Source organism: Schistocerca americana, chromosome X, assembly GCF_021461395.2.
Source record: "Schistocerca americana isolate TAMUIC-IGC-003095 chromosome X, iqSchAmer2.1, whole genome shotgun sequence".
In the NCBI taxonomy this organism is placed as follows: domain Eukaryota; kingdom Metazoa; phylum Arthropoda; class Insecta; order Orthoptera; family Acrididae; genus Schistocerca; species Schistocerca americana.
In genome coordinates this window covers 796938619-796954765 of record NC_060130.1, presented here as the reverse complement: position 1 = coordinate 796954765, position 16147 = coordinate 796938619, and the positions used below count along the sequence as shown (strand labels likewise).

The following is a 16147-nucleotide window of genomic DNA, read 5'->3' as shown; positions in this document are numbered from 1 at the left end:
TGAATAAGGTGGTTATTGGCTGATCATTCTTCTCATAATATTTCCGTGATAGTTGTCAAAAGAGCATTTTCTTGCATAACAGATTAACTGCAACTGTACAAGAAATCAGGCTATTTATCTTTATAGATCTGTTGGCTGGGCAAGTAAATGGAGTGGCTCAACAGCAGTGAGAATCTGGAGCATTTTGTAAGCCGGGATAGAGCAGTGGTGATGGAAACTGAAGATGAAAGATTATTCTTCTTGTTGTCACATTTATCATTTGTTTTGGTTTGTTACCTGAGGTCTCATGGTACAAAAGTTGTCAATCATTAGCTATTACTGTCTAGAATATATATATAGACACACACACACACAGTATTGTCTGTGGGACCCACCAGTTGCTTTATTCTATACAGCAGTAGATTTTATTCTTGTTACAACTGATATCAAGCACTATTTTTACCTACAGATTTTTGCCTAAAGCTATAATAAAATTAAATGCAATTCTGCAAGCATCTTTGCTGTGTATACAACTCTGTTAATAACCTTTCTTTCTATAATTACTATCCTTTCAAAAATATAAAAACTGTTTTGGAATCAAATGAAATTTCCTTAGCACCTTGTACATTTATACACTGTATAAAGCAGTTGTTCTTGTTCACCAGGACCTTGGTGTTTCTAAAAACCTGAATGAGGAATTCAGAACATATCTGAATAATTCATGTAAGCCAATGGCCATAGATTTCAGTATCCAAGTACTTTCATCTGGTTCTTGGCCATTTCAGCAGCCACGTGGATTTACGATACCCAGAGAAGTAAGTACTACTCTTAAATAGCGTGCTTGCTTTTGTAACAGGCCTTTGTGTGTGTGTTTACAAGACAGTTCCTGAAACATATATTGCATAAATTGATAGCTGTGATATGAGTTCAGTTACCTATCCAGATAGCCATACATGTTAAAGTACTGCTTTCTGGATGGTGAGAAGCACTGGCCCTGGAGACTGAATCCGCCCAGCAGCTTAATGACGAGGGTCAGAGTGCTGTCCAACATGGATGTGGTTTCTAAGCAATTTCCCACACGTGACTGAGTGAATACCAAGCTGATACCCAATTTCTGCATCAGTTACATGATTTGCAAACATTTAGAAAACTTTCATTCACTTTCACATGAATTATACTACATGCAAACAGTTGGAGTACACATATTCCATCCCTGGGTAGTAACAGATGATAGGAGGGGCATTTAGCCACCCCTTCAACTAACCATGCCAAACCAATTACTATCCATGCCAACCCTGTGCTGATGTGTGACTAAGGCACAAGAAGAAGAAGAAGAAGTAATATGAGCTCATTTTTTTCAACATAACATGGTTGCAACCACTGTGACACACAGGTGAGGGTCCCTGAAGGTTCAGTCATAAAGTAGGTGTGTCAAAATAATTGGGAAATGTTACTTTTGATTTTTGTTGTTGTTGTTGCTTGTGGTGGTGATTGTTTTCAGTCCAAAGACTGGTTTGATGCAGTTCTTTATGACTGCCTATCCTGTCCAAGCCCATTAATCATCTCTGAATAATTACTGCAACCCACATCCATTTGAACCTGCTTGCTGTACTTTGCTTTTCTCCCTTTACAATTTTTAACCTCCAAACCTCCCTCTATTACCAAACTGACTATTCTTTAATGCCTCAGGATGTGTTTTATTAATCAAACTCTTCTTTTAGTCAAATTGTGCCATAAATTTCTTTTTACCTCAGTTTGATTCAGTAGTACCACCTCATTGGTTATTCAGTCTACCTGTCTGACAGTCAGCATTGTGCTGTAGAACCACGTGCACTGCTTACTGTCCACATTTCTCTTCTGTACAAGGCCACACTCCAAATACCTTCAGAAAAGACTTACTAACACAGCAAAACTCATTTACTACTTTCAGTGTCTCAGTTCCTGATCTAATTCCCTTGGTATAACCCAGATTTAATTCTGCTACATTCCATTGTTGTTTTCCTTTTGTTAATATTCATCTTACAGCCTCCTTTAAAGACATTATTCATTCCATTCAATGGCTCTCCCAAGTACTTTGCTGCCTCTGATATAATTACAATGTCATGAGCAAATCTCAGTTTTTATCAATCTCCCTGATTTTTAATTCCTTTTTAAATTGTCTCACAGCTCTCTCAATTTTTTGGTATTTTCTTTTACTTATTGTTTGAGACATACATTGCAAGACTGAAGCACTCTTGGAACTAAATTATGGTTTTCTACACATCTATGTGCCAAAAATGTGCCCATAAATATGTCCAACATTAATGTAGAGGCTCTGTTCACTAAATGCACCAGAAATACATTATATCATATTGCTAAATGTGCTCTGAATCATGTTAGCAGAAAACTGGATGCTTGCTCTTCCTGTACAGTCTTTTCTAAAGTTTACAAAATTTGTAGAGCTTCCATTGTTTGGTATGACTTTACTTTTGATTTCTTCAACTTTTTCTACTTTCTTCTTTTCCTCCATATTCAATTTTAGAGACCTTCCACTATTTCTCATCTTTGTCTACAAAATTTGTATATTTATTTTATCAAACTGTATTTCACACCACTGCATTTCTATTTATATTTATTTGATACTTTTGTTTTTGGTACCTCATTTTGTAGTTATTTTGCATATGTCCTGCCTTGTCAGCTCCATTCTACATGTATTTACATAGAGATGGATTCTCTGGAATTACAAATAAGAAAATTTTGTGTTAACAATAACATGACAAATAATACTGATATGGAGGTTTTTGACAATGTTATGCAAAATAGGCTGTTTTTGTGAAATGTAGTAAAACTTGACATTTTCTTCATTCCTATGTAAAAATGTTGATAATCTGAAAGCAGCAGGTACCAAACATTATAAATGATAGTGAGGGAATATGGAATAGTTGTAGGTAAACAACTAGAATTCTCTCAGATACAGATTTATTCACACTTAGCTTCTACACAGATACAAGTCCGGAGGCTAACTGCCGTTAGCGTCCAACATCCTGCCCAAAGCCCTCTCCTCAAAGATAGCACACTTATGCACTGAACAAATATCGATATTTATGGCGCTCTATGCCACATAACCCCCCCCCCCCTCCCCCCCCCCCCCCCCCCCCCCCCCCCGCACAGTATGAAGTACGTCCCTGTGAATTGGGGGGGGGGGGGGGTGAGAAGTTAGGAAGGTAACTTACAGTTCTTGTGCGTCAGGAGGAAGTGGTCGACTGGTAGGAGACTGGGGGGTGAAACTCGGTACGTCAACGGCGAAGTCAGCAAGCGACGCTGGCGGCTGAAGACGACGAGCCGTCCTGGAGTGGAGGTGTAGCACTTCATCAGCCGGCAGGCGGAGAATCACCTTGCCAGAAGGCCTAACAAAGGCATGCAAATTGCCACACGCAGCACTTCTGCTCAATTTAAAGCGGCGCACCACACGAGATTCTGCACTTCCTCCCTCAACATTGTCACACGCGAGTACCACACACGCCGTATCGCCATCTACAACAACAGATAATTTATGTATGTCATCAGGGTGTACATGTGTTGTGAATTCTTCGGTGGCACCTGTACGAGCAAGGGTAGGGAGGCAGGGAGGTGTGGCAAAGCCATGGCAGGGGGAAGTATCGTCTAAGAGGGGGGTGGCAGGTGCACTGGACTGTGCAGGAGACAACCTCGAGCGATCAGCTGACAGACGAGGGAGCGTGACCGAAGGCAACGAGGAGCCAGCGTGGCTTGAATGGCATGACAAAGAGCTGTCACATGAAGATGGTAACACAATGGTAGAATCCGAGTTGTTGGCAGTTCGACTGCGAGAGCTGTGAGGAGTGAAGCCCCGAAAAGATTGGCCACTCGAATTAGATGAACGCGGAGAAGGAGCAGTGCTCGGCAGAGAAGCACGCTGTGGAGAATCAATACCCAAATGCATGGTATGGGAAGATGGATGGCCGCTCAAAGCAGGAGTGGTAGAAATAGGGGCGGAATCAGGGAGGTTCACCTGAGGCTCAATGAAAGCTGGTTTCACTCGATTGAGTGAGACCGTGGTTACAGAGTCTTTTATGAGGAGATCCATGTTATTCTCAGAGCGTTTGATGACCTTGTAAGGACCTTTGTAAGGTGCCTGAAGTGGGGCTTTGACTGAGTCGTCTCTGAGAAACATGTACTCACAAGCGTCTAGCGTGCGCGGTACGTACACGCGCGGAGGTGTATGAGCAGCCGGAGGTGGCAGCTGAATTTTGCTGCAGTGCAAGCGAACCCGCTCGAGAAGTGAAGAGAGTTCAGAGGGCTGCAGGAGTGGGGTGGGAGTGACTAATTCTCCAGGCAAAACCAGAGGTTGGCCATACATAAACTCAGCTACGGAACCCTTGAGGTCTTCCTTGAAAGTCGCACGAAGGCCAAGAAGCACGAAGGGCAGTGCCTCTGTCCATAGTGAGTCATGGCAACACAGGGTAGACTTTAAGGTGCGATGCCATCGCTTGACAAGCCCATTGCTTTGGGGGTGGTATGCAGAAGTATGAATTTTGACAATACCACACATTTTACATAGGTCAGAGAAAACTGAAGACTCGAATTGTCGCCCCTGGTCAGTGGTGAGGTAAACAGGTGAGCCAAATCTAGAGATCCACGAATCTAAGAATGCTCGACTTACTGTCTCAGAGGTAATGTTTGGAATAGGCACAGCCTCAGCCCACCGAGTCATCCTGTCAATAGCTGTAAACAAGTAATGGAAACCCTCGGAGGGGGGCAAAGGGCCTACGAGGTCAACATGAACATGGTGAAACCGGCCTGGCGGTTGGGCAAAACAGCCAAGGGGTGGGGAAGTGTGCCTGTAAACTTTTTTCTGTTGACACAACATGCATGCCCTTGCCCAAGACTGACAGTTGCGGCGCATGTCTCTCCAGACAAACCGTTCAGCTACCAGACGGGTGGAAGCTTTGACACCGGGTTGTGCTAATGTGTGTAGTTTGTCAAAGACCTGGCATTGAAGGGGCTTAGGAATGAATGGCCACAACATACCAGTCGATTCATCACACCACACTAAGTCAGATATGCCAGGGAAAGTAGAGCGTACCGGTTGGAGAGAGGAGCTGTGGTCCGAAATTAACTGCATGGTATCGGGGTCCGCCGATTGCAACCGAGGTAGGTCCGTTAGGTCAATTAAGGTTGTGACAGCACCAACACGCGAGAGAAAATCAGCAACCACATTGTCCACTCCTCGGATGTAGCGAATGTCATTTGTAAATTGCAAGATGTAATCGATGTGACGAAAGCGTCGTGGGGGCAGATCAGCCGCAGGATTTTTTATGGCAGGAACCAACGGCTTGTGATCAGTGAGCACATAGAAATCTCGTCCCTTAACATCAGTTCTGAAGTGTCTTATGGCCTCGTAAACTGCAAGTAATTCTCTGTCGAATGCTGAGTATTTCTCCTGCGCGTTGTTTAGCTTTTTTGAGAAAAACTAAAGGGGGGTCGTAACATCGTTGTATGTCTGACTCAGTACTGCGCCGATAGCATTGTCACTAGCGTCAATAGTGATAAACATTGTGGCGTCCACACGTGGGTGAGCAATAGTGACAGCGGAGGCCAACAGCTGTTTGAGTTCGTTAAATGCCTTGTCCATGTCTGGTGTCCATGGTACCTGGCGGGTGCCAGAAGTTTGTGGGCCAGTGAGAGCATCTGTGAGAGGAGCCTGCACCGCAGAAGCGGCTGGCAAATGTTTTTGGTAATAATTAACTGTTCCGATGAACCTGCGTAATTCTCTATAGGTCTGAGGGTGTAGCATCTCGAGAACAGGCTTAATCTTGTCCTGCGGTGGTGTCAGACCGTCCGATGACACAACATAACTTAGGAATGTGACGGATGACTGGTGCAATTGAGTCTTTTTATTGTTCAGTTCAATACCAGCGGCTGCTAAAATATCTGTCACGACTTGAACACGCTCCTCACTCTGTTCCAAAGAAGAAGCAAAAACCAATATGTCGTCCATGTATACGAAACAAAAGTCTAGATGGGATAAAGTTTGATTGATGAAACGCTGCCACATTTGTGGGGCGTTTTTCAACCCAAACGGGATAAATTTGTATTGGAACAACCCGAAGGGAGTGGTTATGGCAGTCTTTTCAATGTCCTCCGGAGCCATGGGAATCTGATGAAATGCATGCTTACAGTCCAAAACAGAGAAGTACTTTGCACCTGCGAGCGCATGATTGAAGTCTGCAATGTGTGGGACCGGATATTTATCAATGATGGTTCAGGCATTTAAACGCCTATAGTCTCCGACCATACGCCAAGTACCGTCTTTCTTTTGGTCAAACAGGATACGGCTAGCCCAGCAACCGGAAGAAGGTTCAATTATTCCCTTTTGTAATAGATCATCCAATTGTTCTTTTGCAATTTTCATAAATTCCAGCTTGAGGCGGCATGGGCGTTGCGATATGGGTGGCCCATCGGTTAGACGTAACCGATGAACTGTGCCATTAGTGACCACTGCAATACGTGGCGCGGCACGACAGTCAGGTGTCCGTGAAGCGGAGCAGGCAGTCGTGGACGGGCAAAGCTGTGGCGCTGAGGGCACGGAAGTACAGGTGTGCTCGTAGGCTGCGTAAAGGCCGCACGCGTGTTAACATGGGCGAGGTTGGTACACTGGTTCTTGGTAGCTGGCTGTGCCGCTACGAGCGCTGTAGGCACGAGTGGGTGTGGCCAAACAGGAGATGGCCATAGTTCATTGCCACGAGCTTGGCAAGTTAATTGTCCATTCAGAACACAAGGAGCATGAGCACTCGGGCATACGCTATCATTACAAAAGGGGGTGCTGACACAGTTTACAGAGTTCACAACATTGTCGTTAACGTGCGCGGGCATGGGAACACCAGATTGGCACAGACTGACCTTGTCTGTAGCCGACGAGTCGTCTGCTTGTAGTGCCGCGAGGCATTGTTGTGTGGAGGCCAACTCGTGGTGTATGTTGCGGAGATGCATCAGCATTTCCGTATGTTCCATCCGCAGCTTCGAAGACTTGGCGCACTCCACTAGCCACTTGTTTGTCCAAGATTGCAGCTTCAAGGATAGGTTTACGCACTTCTTAGCACAGCACCCATGTTTGGTGTTAGCCGAACTGTCACTCAGCGGAGCGAAAGGAATATGTTTGCTAGGGGGGGGGGGGGGGGGGTAATAGACAGTATTTTGCACAAAATCTAGTGACAACTGATAGTGCTTGAGGAAATCAATTCTGAGAATAGGTTCTTCAATTGTTGACACTAGAAACGTCCACTCCAGCTTGCACTCGGGCGAAAGTTTCACTGTATACAAAGTGGAACCCGAACACTGTAGGGTAGACAAGTTCACTGCACGAAGTACTGTTTTGTGTGGTTGCACTTTATTGGTTGCTAGGCGAACCGGCTGCAAAGAGACGTCTGCGCCAGTGTCTACCAGAAAACATACACCTGATCGTAAATCGCAAACATAGACTCGACCACACTTACTGCTGTTGTCCGAAACGGAGTGCAACGTAGGATGGTGCCTGTTGTTTACATCACAGGAGGTGGCACAGTAGCCTACCTGCGGTTGGAGTTTGGGTAAGAACACGGTGACTGGCATTTGCAAGCTTGCTCCCCGAATCTCGCGTGGAAGAAACAGTAAGGTTGGGTGGGCCTGTGCTCCTGTGGGTAATAGCTAGGTGACGGAGTATGTGCCCCAGAGTCCTACACAGAGGCCAATCCACTGTTGTTGCGGGGAGTTGAAGGTGCAGGCAGGGCGGCTAGTTTAACGAATTTGTTATTAGCAGCACCAGACAAGGGCAAGAAAGCGTCTTAGTGCAGTCACGTCCAGAATGCAGTGCACGGAGTATGCTCTGTCGGTGGCGCGTAAACATTCATTTACTGGCCTATCTTCATACACAGAGATTGCAGTCTGGACAGGCAAAGGCAGCTTTTCAGTCCAGATTTCTGCGAGCGTGTCATCAGGCATAACTTGCTCATCGACGAGAAGACGGATGCACCGCCACAGCTGGGATGGAGACCTGTCGCCGAGACACTCTTTGTAGATGAGCTGTCGCACATTTTCTCTCCTGGTTTTAGAGACGCGCCCCAGTATCGTCTGTTTCACCACAGCATGCTTCCCTGCTAGGGGGGTGCTTTGACCAGATCGTAAATTAAATTGAGGTGGTCGTGAAGATGGTTCATGAGGCAGGCGAAGCGTGCGTCATCATCCAAAGCACAGACATTGAATGTTTGCTCAATCAGGTTAAACCAGAACTCCGGGTGAGCGGGTTTGAAGTCTGGTAGTTTCGGCAGATTCGGCACTGCAGTCACTGCGGAGGTGCGCCTATTACTTCGGACGGAAGTAGCGCATGCAGAAGATAGCGAGTCCGAATTATTGGCGTCCCATAATGCAGGAATCGCGAAATTCACTTGACACCGGGGGGGGGGGGGGGGGGGGGGCGGCGGCGGCTGAGAAGCGACGGACGCTCGAACGGTGTGAGGATCCTAGTCAAAATGTGCATTCTCATTGACGTGGTAGCTCGGAGAGAAGCCACAAGTACTTAAGTGTGCCGATGAATGTCCGTTATGCACACAGTATTCACTCGACCGTGAGTGGTTGTAGATGTCGGAGTAATTACTGTCCAGCACAGAATTGTTGACTTGATTAGAAGCAACACAAGGATCCCACACACATCCACTAGGATGCACACTCGGTGTGATATTTGCTGTTTGGCGAGCATTGAACACCTGTCGACTAGCCGGCGCGGAAGGATACACACGTGGCGGGAACTGATTCGAGTTTGAATTTACTACTGGATTTTCCAAAGTAGCAAAACCTCGCTTGACGCCACGAACTGTATTGAATTGTGCGTTCGACACAGGAGGGAAGGTCTAGGCTAACAAAGCCAGAGTCCACGACTGTTGGTGGTTGGAAGAAACTGGCGGCATTCGATGAATTCCACTGCATGTTCTGGCTGAAGGATTCCGAAGATTCTTGCGGCATGTCCACTACGACGGCAGGAGTGCTGGAGAGGTGTTGCTGAAATCTGGGTGGCGGTGAGTGCTGAAAGGCCACTGTCTGGAGCTGAACAAAGGCCCTCGCGATCGCGGAGAAGCCCGACGCGGTAGGCGCGTAAATAACCTTCGGGCGGTAACTCAGACGCGTATTACACAAAAAACGGGGTCACCAGTGAGGGAATATGGAATAGTTGTAGGTAAACAACTAGAATTCTCTCAGATACAGATTTATGCACACTTAGCTTCTATACAGATACAAGTCCGGAGGCTAACTGCCGTTAGCGTCCAACATCCTGCCCAAAGCCCTCTCCTCAAAGATAGCACACTTATGCACTGAACAAATATCGATATTTATGGCGCTCTATGGCACAATAGTTATCTAATGCTGAAATTAGAGATTAACTTTTTGTCAAGGTTGAGGTACGGGAGAGTGTTGTACCTTGAAACACTTTTCAGACTTTAGCGTCTAGCCAGCCCTGTAAAAATTTTAATATATTTCCTTATTCCATTTTGAAATGATAGCATACTATATTCTATTCAAATTTAAAAGTGTTGCAATTAAAACAAATCTTGTAAATACTGCATTTTATAGCCTGTGTGTTACATTATTACTGTACAACACACCAGTAATTAGTAAGTGAAATCAAATTATAAAGAAGAATTATCAAAACCCAGTTAGAAGTTACTTAAAAAAAAAATAGAAGCTATTGGCAACTAACAAAAATTTCCATTTTCAAGACAGGAAAAATTGTTAAGACATTAAAGAAACTCAGTTCACTTCCAAATATTACATGCTTCATGGTAAAGCAACCTGTTTCAGTGTACAAGAAGGTGTATGATTGATGAAGTATGGGGTAACCATCCACATGTTAGGTAACTTGTTTTAAAAATATACGGAATTTTACTTGCCATAGGGCGGCCGAAGTGGCCGAGCGGTTATAGGCGCTTCAGTCTGGAACCACGCGACCGCTACGGTCGCAGGTTCGAATCCTCCCTCGGGCATGGATGTGTGTGTCGTCCTTAGGTTAGTTAGGTTTAAGTAGTTCTAAGTTCTAGGGGACTGATGACCTCAGATGTTGAGTCCCATAGTGCTCAGAGCCATTTGAACCATTTTTTTTACTTGCCATAAAACTCTCTACCCTCCAGATAACTTTAATATATTATAAACCACTTAAATATCTAGAGCTCACAATATTTACAAGCCCTCAACAAAACACAGCCTCATGTCTCACAATAACAAAAACAATAGAAAATGCTGGAAACTGCTTGTGGCAGTTTATGGTACACATCCCTTGATCTGATTCACGGATCAGTCACTAGACACTAGCCACCCACCCACCAGGAAACATCATCATGTGCTCCTGTGTATACTGTCCTGCAGGTACAACACTCTCCTCCATGTACATAACCTTAAAATTTTAATTCATTTCCTGTGCAAAGAACTGATGCCTCACAAACCCCATTCTGGTAACAGTTCTACCCACTGGTATCACATTTGCTGACTATTCTGTACAACAAACTGTACCAAAAAATAAAGTGTTTTAGGGAGATCTGAGGTGGTGCATCAATTAAACTGTTAATTTTTGTAGTGTGCAAATAAATGTGAAAAGAACAAAATATGGAACTTAAACTTTGCAAACATGTAAATTAGCATGGCACCTGCCTGATTCGCTTCATTTCTATCAGCCAATGAAGCCCCAGGCTACACTATAGATCAGGCTGTCACCACAAACTTCACTTCAGTAAAACTAATATTGAGTATATATTGAAATAAGCAATCTCATTGTTGTTTTGTATCACCAGAAACACATTTGTGTGACATTGCCTGCCCTGTGCTGTTATTGGCTGATAAAATTAAACCGAGCAGGCTCCATCTTGATGTATGTGTTTGTGAAATAGTATTGTGTTTGGCAGTATTCATATTCATAGATGTGCCCTATGAAAATATTCAATTTAATTGATGCACCAGATTAAGATCTCTCAAAAACATGTCATTTCTGGTACAGTTTCTTGTGCAACAGTGCCAGGAAATGTGATGTCACTGGATAAAATTTTTATCTCTATTCCCAGCTACAAATCCACTTCTAATGATCTTGATGTCAATGGGACATTAAATGCTAATCGTCCTTCCTTCCAAGTTACAATGGCTTGGAGATGGATTCATTATTGTGGGAAATGGAAATTTTTGTGATAAAACCAGCAAACTTCTAAAAAAAACATGAAGAAAGAAATACTTCAGGCAGAAGTGAAGGAAACATTGAAACACACTGCGTTCCAACTTCAAACTAGGTTGCCAACTTTTACGGCCACAGATCCTTGCAAGTCTGTGTTCACAGTCCTAGGTTCTTGTCTTAACTCTAGGGTGATAATGAACTCTTTTAATGTTGACATGGCCCGTTATGTATATCTGGAATGGCAGTTTTCAGCAGTATAGTGTTTTTAAAATCTCTTCAGAGTCTACTGGAAAGCACCTTTCCATGCAACCAGAAAATATAAACAATGTCAATTGGCTGCTGTTGTACTGAAGGTAGTTTGTCTTCCATCTTCAAATATAGACCCCAAGCTGGTGTTTTCACACTGTAATGAAGTATTGGCTAATGTGTCTCAAGAGAACTTGGAAGTTATGAGACTGCTTTCCTTTTAAATGTTTTCAACAGTGCTTGATTGCAGAGTTACATGTTATTTTGTTGATTAGGTTTAATAGGTTCAACACAAATGGTTTTCTTCCAATAACTGAAATAAATGTGATGTGTTGTGACAATAAATGCAAAGTAATTTGTAAGTATATGCACATTGTTATAACGTCAAGTTGAACACACATATTTTGAAATGACACAACACATTTAAGTCACTGAGGAAGTTGACAAAGCAAGACATGTGAACCCGGTAACATTTGAATGAGCACTGAGTCCAAGTCTAGCGGCCGCTGGCTGGCTGGCTGGCCGCTTAGGTGGCACGGCTGCTGCATGGCTGGCAGACAGCGCCACATGTAGACGACGAGCGTAATTGTGCGGCGGCACTTTGAATGATCGGCGAGTCACAACACTTTTCCCCCCTTTGAAATTTTTGCACTGGTCTTGATGGAGGTGGCCTGTAGATTGCTAACGTCCATAGGTGTTGTTTGACTGGCCGTAAAGTCTCGAGGAGGAGGCTTCCCGTACGGACGGAAGTGTCCCCGATGATACCGGGTCGAGATGACAGGAGACATATGGGTCGAATCGGCTGGGGCCCCATGCACCAATCTGCCCGTTGCGGCAAGTCCAGTTGATATAACAGGAGACATGAGTGATGGACTTCATCTAGAGTCGGATTTGCCAACTGAAGGGCACGTTGCCGAACTTCTTTGTCGGGCGCCGACCGGATAATAGCATCCCGTACCATGGAATCGGCATAGGATTCTTTGTGAATGTCAGTAACAAATTGACACTTTCGACTGAGGCCGTGAAGTTCAGCAGCCCAAGCGTGATAGGATTGATGCGGTTGTTTTTGACAACGATAAAAGGCAACACGAGAGGCTACCACATGCGTTTGCTTGTGAAAATAGACAGATAGAAGTGAGCACATTTCAGCAAAGGACAAACACGCAGGATATTTCAAAGGAGCCAATTGCGACAACAACCGATACATTTGAGGTGAAATCCATGAAAGGAACGGAGAGTTACATGTTTGTTTGTCCGTGACATGAAATGCCAAGAAGTGCTGTCGAAGACGTTTCTCATAATGAGACCAGTCTTCTGCTGTCTCGTAGTAAGGAGGAAAAGGAGGTATAGACAATGACGAGGAACGCCTTACATGTTTGTTTGTCCATGACATGAAATGCCAAGAAGTGCTGTCAAAGACGTTTCTCGTAATGAGGCCAGTCTTCCGCTGTCTCATAGTAAGGAGGAAAAGGAGGTATAGACAATGACGAGAAACGCCCCGCATTTGATGCCGCGATGAAATCGCGAATCGCTGATGTTAGAAGCGTTTGCTGTTCAATGAGACCTTGCAACAGTTCCTTGACAGTAGCCATGGAAACCTGTGGGTCAACAATGAAAAGGAAAAATCCACTACCTCGTCGCCAATTGTTTAATGTCAAGTTGAACACATATATTTCGAAACTACACAACACATTTAAGTCACTGAGTAAGTTGACAAAGTAAGATATGTGAACACAGTAACATTCGAATGAGCACTGAGTCCGCTGGCTGGCTGGCCGCTTAGGTGGCGCGGCTGCTGCACGGCTGGCAGACAGCGCCGCATGTAGACGACATGCGTAATTGCGCGGCAGCACTTTGAATGATCTGCGAGTCACAACACACATAAGGTTTGGTTCCATGGGGAAGGAAATGTGCCCAGAAGCTATGTTTATTTCAAGTAGTAAAGGGTGCAGCAATCAGTCACAAATAATTTTTATTGCATATCCAGAATTTGGTCACTGTGTGACCATCTTCCGTGTTAACTCAGCCTTTGGTGTGAATAGTCCAGTTGGTAGTGTGTGTGTGTGTGTGTGTGTGTGTGTGTGTGTGTGTGGTTTTAATGCTTTAACTTACATTTACTGCACTGAAGATGGCCACACAGGGATGGAAATATAGATATACAATAAAACATTATCTGCAGCTGATTGTTGTACCCTACACTACTTGGTATATGAACATTTTGCACCTGGGGGGGGGGGGGGGGGGTCAAATGATAAAGTGCATCCCTGGAAAGCGAAAGGTCACAGGACTGAATCCGGGTTGGACTGCAGAATATTTCAGTCTGTGTTTAACCTAGCATGTACCTTTCAATAAAGTGTAGGTTCACCAGGAATGACACATGGTTTGGATTAAACTGTAGGTCCCATTTCCTTGGTAGGATTGGTGTGGTAGGTTAGGGATGCCAAAGTCACTGAAGCAGCGTCCAATTAAAAGACTTGACCAAGCTGTTGAGTCACATGGAATTACTATTATTTTGACCATAACATTGAAAAATGATAAAATAAGACCCAAATGAATAACATACTTGAAAATAAGCCATTAAAAATTAACAATGAAATTGTTGAAAAATGGCACTAATTTGACAAAAAAATAACATGGAAAATCAACAGTTTTCTTTTTCCTTTCCTTTTCTTTTCTTTTCTTTTTTTTCCCATCAGTCTTCTGACTGGTTTGATGTGGCCTGCCAAGAATTCCTCTCCTTTGCCAACCTCTTCATCTCAGAGTAGCCCTTGCAACCTACATCCTAAATCTTTTGCTGGATGTATTCCAATCTCTGTCTTCCTTTACAGTTTTCTCCCTCTACAGCCACCTCTAGTACCATGGAAGTCATTCTCTGAGGTCTTAACAGATGTGATATCATCCTGTCCCTCTTCCTTATCAATGTTTCCCACATATTCCTTTCCTCTTCGCTTCTGAGCAGACCTCCTCAATCCTTAACTTGTCAGTCCACCTGATTTTCAACATCTCAAATGCTTCGATTCTATTCTGTTCCAGTTTTCCCATAGTACACGGTTCACTACCGTACAATGCTGAACTCCAGACGTACATTCTCAGACATTTCTTCCTCAAATTAAGGCCTGTGTTTGATATTAATAGACTTCTCTAGGCCAGGAATGCCCTTTTTGCCATTGCTAGCCTGCTTTTGACATCCTCTTTCCTCTGCCCATCACTGGTTATTTTAATGCCTAGGTAGCAGAATTCCTTAATTTCATCTACTTCATGACCATCAATCCTGATGTTAAGTTTCTCACTGTTCTCATTTCTATGACTTCTCATTACCTTTGCCTTTCTTCAGTTTACTCTCAATCCATACTCTGTACTCATTAGACTGATCATTCCGTTCAGCAGATCATGTAATTCTTCTTCACTTTCACTCAGGATAACACTGTCATCAGCGAATCATATCATTGATATCCTTTCACCTTGAATTTTAATTCTAGTCCTGAATCTTTCATTTCCACCATTGCCTCTGCAGTGTGCAGATTGAACCGTAGGGGCGAAAGACTACATCTCTGTCTTACACCTTTTTTTAATCTGAGCACTTTGTTCTTGGTCATCCTCTCCTATTATTCCCTCTTGGCTCTGGTACATATTGTATATTACCTGTCTCGCCCTATAGCCTACCCCTATTTTTCTCACAATTTCGAATATCTTGCACCATTTTACGTTGTCAAACACATTTTCCAGGTCAACAAATCCTATGAACGTGTCTTCCTTTCTCTTTATTTTTGCTTCCATTATCAACTGCAATGTCAGAATCGCCTCTCTCATGCCTTTACCTTTCCTAAAGCCAAACTGATCGTCATCTAGTACATCCGAAATTTTCTTTTCCATTCTTCAGTGTATTATTCTTGTCAGAAACTTGAATGCATTAGCTGTTAAGCTGATTGTGTGATAATTCTCACGCTTGTCAGCTCTTGAAGTCTTTGGAATTATGTGGATGATATTTTTTCGAAAGTCAGATGGTATGTCACCAGACTCATACATTCTACACACCAACATGAATAGTCATTTTGTTGCCACTTCCCCCAAAGATTTTAGAAATTCTGATGGAATGTTATCTATCCTTTCTGCCTTATTTGATATTAAGTCCTCCAAAGCTCTTTTAAATTCTGATTCTAATATTGGATCCCCTATCTCTTCTAAATCGACTCCTGTTTCTTCTTCTATCACATCAGACAAATCTTACCCCTCATAGAGGCTTTCAATGTATTCTTTCCACCTATCTGCTTTCTCCTCTGCATTTAACAGTGGAATTCCCATTGCACTCTTAATGTTACCACCCTTGCTTTTAATGTCACCAAAGGTTATTTTGACTTTCCTGTATGCTGAGTCTGTCCTTCCGACAATCGTTTCTTTTTCAAATTTCTTCACATTTTTCATGCAGCCATTTCGTCTAAGCTACCCTGCACTTCCTGTTTATTTCATTCCTCAGTGATTTGTATTTCTGTATTCCTGAGTTTCCCGGAACATTTTTGTACTTCCTCCTTTCATCAATCAACTGAAGCATTTCTCCTGTTACCTATGATTTCTTTGCAGTTACTGTCTTTGTACCTATGTTTTTCTTTCCAACTTGGCCCTTTTTAGAGATGTACATTCCTCTTCAACTGTACTGCTTACTGAGCTACTCCTTATTGCTGTATCTATAGTCTCAGAGAACTTCAAGCTTATCTTCTCATTCCTTGATACTTCCATATCCCA

The 16147-nt window shown here is 43.6% G+C and overlaps 1 protein-coding gene across 2 annotated transcripts in view; it reads left to right on the top strand.

Annotated features, from left to right (window-relative positions):
- LOC124555195 (cullin-1-like) overlaps positions 1-16147 on the top strand; it is a 231548-nt gene that overhangs the window by 145294 nt on the left and 70107 nt on the right. For both annotated transcript variants that reach the window (XR_006968526.1, XM_047129039.1), the window contains exon 11: positions 645-794. Coding sequence is in view for 1 of the 2 variants with exons in the window: in XM_047129039.1 (XP_046984995.1) it covers positions 645-794 (150 nt within the window). In the remaining variant the exon portion in view is untranslated. The remainder of the gene's footprint in view (positions 1-644; positions 795-16147) is intronic.